Source organism: Myzus persicae, unplaced genomic scaffold (assembly GCF_001856785.1).
Source record: "Myzus persicae strain clone G006 unplaced genomic scaffold, MPER_G0061.0, whole genome shotgun sequence".
NCBI lineage: Eukaryota > Metazoa > Arthropoda > Insecta > Hemiptera > Aphididae > Myzus > Myzus persicae.
In genome coordinates, this window is record NW_019104312.1 from 75,837 (window position 1) to 80,202 (window position 4,366).

Below are 4,366 nucleotides of genomic sequence, written 5' to 3' on the forward strand. Positions count from 1 at the left end.
AAATAGGTAATATTATTATATAATATATTACATAATAACAAATTGGTAATTAGTAAGTATCAATATTACTAATATATTTACTATTTAGTTTACTTTACAATATATTATAGACTATAGTCGGAATTAGTATTATATTTTACTTAGTGCATTCTGGTTATTGGTCAAGAAAACTTTTTTTAATGAAGAGAGGATAAACTTACTTGGAGACATTTAAACTGAAGTAAGAAACAGTTAATAACAATAAATTAACTATTACTTATGTATATAATTAAACAAAAACAAAATAATTTTTAACAATTTATTTTATTAATTAAATTGTATATTATTATATGACTCTTTGATGTTACCAAATTCTTAAAGTACCTGTAAAGTGAGAATTACACAAAGGACAATTCTCTCGTTCTAACCTTGGCACACAATCGACACACAGAACTCTATGCCCACACGGTATAAGTGCATGTGTTCTCAAACCATCTCTACACACAACACATAGATCCTCTTCATTTCTACGAGGAACTATGGTTACAATATTTTGAGGAACAGGAGCATATGGTATTTCTTGTTCTTCATCATTACCATATTGCTCCTCCCAAATGGCCAAGGCCAAATCCTCAGGTACAAAGAAATCTGCCTCATTATATTCTTCTTCTGGATCTAATAACCAGGTAATGATGAGATATTATATTAAATTAAATATAAAAAAATAATAATATGTAGGAAGTAAGAAGATAATTACTCAGTATATTATTGACAGCTTGATGTTCAACGTCTGCTGGAACTTCTTGTTCAGGATCATTTACTGGAATATCAAATAATATGTTATGTATAAATTATGGTGAGAAAAATACCTAGATAATTGTCAATGACATAAATTAAGTTTACATTTTTACATTTTAGGAAGGTAGTATTAGTGGAAGATTAAGTTATAACTTACTTTCTGGATTATCAACAACATTGTTATTCAATAGAATATCTTCAACAACCTCAACTACAGGTGCATTAATCACATTAATATCAGTCTCTTCTTCAGAATCTATTGAGAAGTTAAAGACCAAAACTATTTATATGTAGATAAAATACTTTAAGTTATTTTAATGTATATAATATTAGTTATTAATGTCTATTTTTTATTCATGGATAAAATAGGTACCTACATTTTAGTTTTTTTAAAGTTTTAATCTCAACAAGAATAATAATTTAATTTGAAACATAAATAATTATTTAATAAAGTAATAATTTTATATAATTTTGTGAGGACCATAATGGTCCTTAATAAAATACTAAGAAATCATGTAAAATGTACATGCTCTATGATATTTATATATAGCTACTTGGATAGTTGATTTTACTCTATATTTTACTATACGTACCTTCACTTTCATCTTGCCAATTCAACTCTCTTGTTAAGTAACCATCCACACAGTGTGAGCACTGTATCAAGAACTCTTTAATTGTTATTGCTCCTGTGGTAAGCAGAACTGTTGCATGTTTAATACGCAGACTATTTAAAATGAATTTCATTTTTGTGTTGCGTGTTGTAGCCATTCCTGCTGCCAATTGATTCACCACAATATGTTGTTTCATTGATACGTTATTCAAGTGTTCTAGGTAGGGAAAATCAACATTTAATTTTAATTATTTATTTCCATGGGACATTAATTTTAATTTTATAATATTCATTAACCTATATTTACACACATATATGGTCTTAAGTATTTTCTTATAATAGCAAATAGCAATTACAATTTATAAGGAGTTGGATTTATATGCTCTTTAATCCTTCTAAATATTATGCCTAAAAATATAGTTACTAAATTATTAATTAAAGCAATATTTATTTTAACACAAATTCTATACAATAAATGACTAGGTACCTACTATTGATTACTGGTATTTTTTTTTATATGTACCTATTGTCAATCTGGGTAGAAACTATTAAAAATTGAATACATTTTATTTATGTTTAAATTTATTATTAATTTATTATTAACAAAAAAACTATTTAGTTTCAATATTTATGTTTTATCAATTAAATTTAATCAGTTATACTTTAAGAGTTATACTGTAGATTTGATCAATTACAAATCCTTCCTACTTGTGTTATAAATGGCTACCTATGCTTAATATCAATATGCATTAAAGATTTATATACCTATTACACTATCTCGATTTAAAATAAAAAAAGACAGAAATGGTATACAAAGAAGTCTTAAAAAGTAAAAATAAATAAAATTTTATTATTTAAGTAATTCTTTTCTTTAGATTTTTTCTTTTTATAGCTAAAATAACTAATACCTAAATACATATTATAATTATATAACTATTTCTGTGTCACTATGTAGAAATACATTTAATTCTAAGATTCCATTATTAATAACAAAAGCTAATTATTGTTAATTATAAAAATTTAATTTGTTTTCAGCTTCTCCCGAAAGAAGATATATACAATTTTTATTTTTTATCCACATTTTACTATTTTTTTTAATTTGAAAAATTAGTAAAAAAAACTCACCCAACATTCTCCACAAATTTGGGTGTGTCACCTGAAAAGTCTGTTTAAGACTTGAATGAAAACATTCAACGTTGTTATTGGTGCGCCGCGGTTGATTGAATACTGAAAAGCACTCTGGACCTTTTCGAGTGAGCCAAAAACTGTAGAAATTAAAAACTATTAGATTGTTTTGAAAATTTATTTTCCAATCAATAATATATCATTTAACTCGATAGCTTATATAAAATTTACCTGTTAAAATATGTAAAAAATCTTGGCATCAAAACATTATTATTTTGGGCATGGATTTTAATCTGTTGAAATCCCTCCTCAATTTGATGATGAGACAATAGTGCTAACACTGCGCACATTCTCAAACACATTTTAGCCTCTCTCTCTTGCTGAACGTAATTTGAGTAGCCCATTTTTTTAATATTTTTCTGCAAACTCTAAAATAAATTACTTTAATAATAAATAAAATGTGTAGACTTAAATATAACAACTGATACAAAAATAATTTCAAACCTGTACAAAATGGAACCAGCAAGAATATACCATTGCTTCTGGATATAAGTCGGAGAAGACATTGCGTAGTGCGGTCTCAAAGTCAATCATAATAGACAATGGTCTGACTTCAGGAAATTTTGATTGGAATCTTTCCAACACTTTCCTGTATGAAGCTTCAGTCTTCACTTCCATTAAAACAAAGCATACAGGTATAGACTAAACAAAATTGTATATGGTTTTATTCGTATAATTAATTGGAATTGATTGGTAATTAATAGTTATAATATTTTACATGATTTTGCAGAATCAAATGCAACATAAAGAGTTGTCTGCAATGGGGAATTGATGGAACTACTTTGAAAGTGGCGTCAGCGTGTAGTTCTGTGGCACCCTGATGAACGACAGAACTAATAATTTCTTGGCACGCAAACATGACACTATACTTCCCATCATTATCGACTATCCATTCTTGGTAGAATGTCGAATTATTACAATGATACCAATAAATAAGGTACTTAAATTACAACAATCAGAAATTTTAAATTGTATTAACTATATAATCTTACATGTTAGCATTTAAATCTAAATATTCGCCCAACTCCCGTAGTGTGGATGGTAATGCTGGACAAACACTTCTTCTGGCCTGCCGCATGTACGACTCTGCTGTTGGCCAACTATAATTTAAAGCAGCTTCCTGATTTCTATCAAATTTGCATTTCACAAAAATATTGTTTAAATTTAAGAATTTTAAAGTGCATTATAATTTATAAGTTACCCTTACCTAACTGATTCCTCATCATAAATAACTTTTAGAGCTTTAGTCTCTGTCTTTGACCTTTCAATTAAAGTTGTCCTAAAATGTTTTATAAGTTGTTGTTGATTAAATGTTGGACCATAAGCTAAATGTGTGTGAACTTTTTTTGGTATGATGGTGCCGTTCTCCAGTTGGATTAGTGTGCCTTTACAGTATACATTAGGTGTTGCACAGACATAGTAGCTGTAATACCGTTTTATATATATTTTTATAACTTTTTAATAATAAAAAACTGAGTGTGACTTACCGTTTACCACCAATGGTTTTATTAATTTTATAGTAGAATCCGTCGTGTTCCATTTTTAAAAAAAAATTAAGGAAACAATTGTAAAATAATTTTTACAGGATAAAAATATTTAAAAAAACTGATCAAATAAAATAGGACTGTTTTAATGACCAAATAACACGTACAATGATGCAGAGTCAAATGACAATAAATCGAGAATTACGTTATAATACATTCGTAAATATTCCACATTTATCAAATAAAAAAAAAAACAATGAGCTAAAAATAAATATGGTTTTTATTTTTAGTGAGTCATAATTGACTCCAG

At 27.1% G+C, this 4,366-nt stretch overlaps 2 protein-coding genes and 1 long non-coding RNA gene across 4 annotated transcripts; 1 reads left to right on the plus strand and 2 right to left on the minus strand.

Annotated features, from left to right (window-relative positions):
• Positions 1 to 265: 265 nt before the first annotated feature.
• LOC111041086 lies at positions 266 to 3,457 on the minus strand. Of its 2 annotated transcripts, XM_022325244.1 has the most exons (8): positions 3,291 to 3,457; positions 3,017 to 3,214; positions 2,744 to 2,940; positions 2,513 to 2,652; positions 1,371 to 1,604; positions 935 to 1,033; positions 737 to 799; positions 266 to 654 (listed from the first exon to the last, which is right to left on the minus strand). In XM_022325244.1, exons 1-8 carry the CDS (start codon positions 3,429 to 3,431, stop codon positions 344 to 346), a joined length of 1,383 nt encoding a protein of 460 aa, XP_022180936.1. In that variant the 5' UTR covers positions 3,432 to 3,457; the 3' UTR covers positions 266 to 343. The 2 variants fall into 2 exon arrangements, with proteins under 2 accessions (XP_022180936.1, XP_022180937.1); XM_022325245.1 differs by lacking the exon at positions 935 to 1,033.
• LOC111041088 lies at positions 558 to 2,530 on the plus strand. The gene is made up of 4 exons (XR_002605278.1): positions 558 to 665; positions 755 to 835; positions 898 to 994; positions 2,423 to 2,530. It is a non-coding gene; the product is annotated as an uncharacterized LOC111041088 (long non-coding RNA).
• A 72-nt stretch (positions 3,458 to 3,529) lies between the features above and the next one.
• LOC111041083 lies at positions 3,530 to 4,030 on the minus strand (the record flags this gene model as incomplete). Its single annotated transcript, XM_022325243.1, has 2 exons — positions 3,530 to 3,699; positions 3,780 to 4,030. Coding segments are annotated over 2 exons (390 nt in total), but the record flags the coding sequence as incomplete, so codon positions are not given.
• Positions 4,031 to 4,366: the final 336 nt, after the last annotated feature.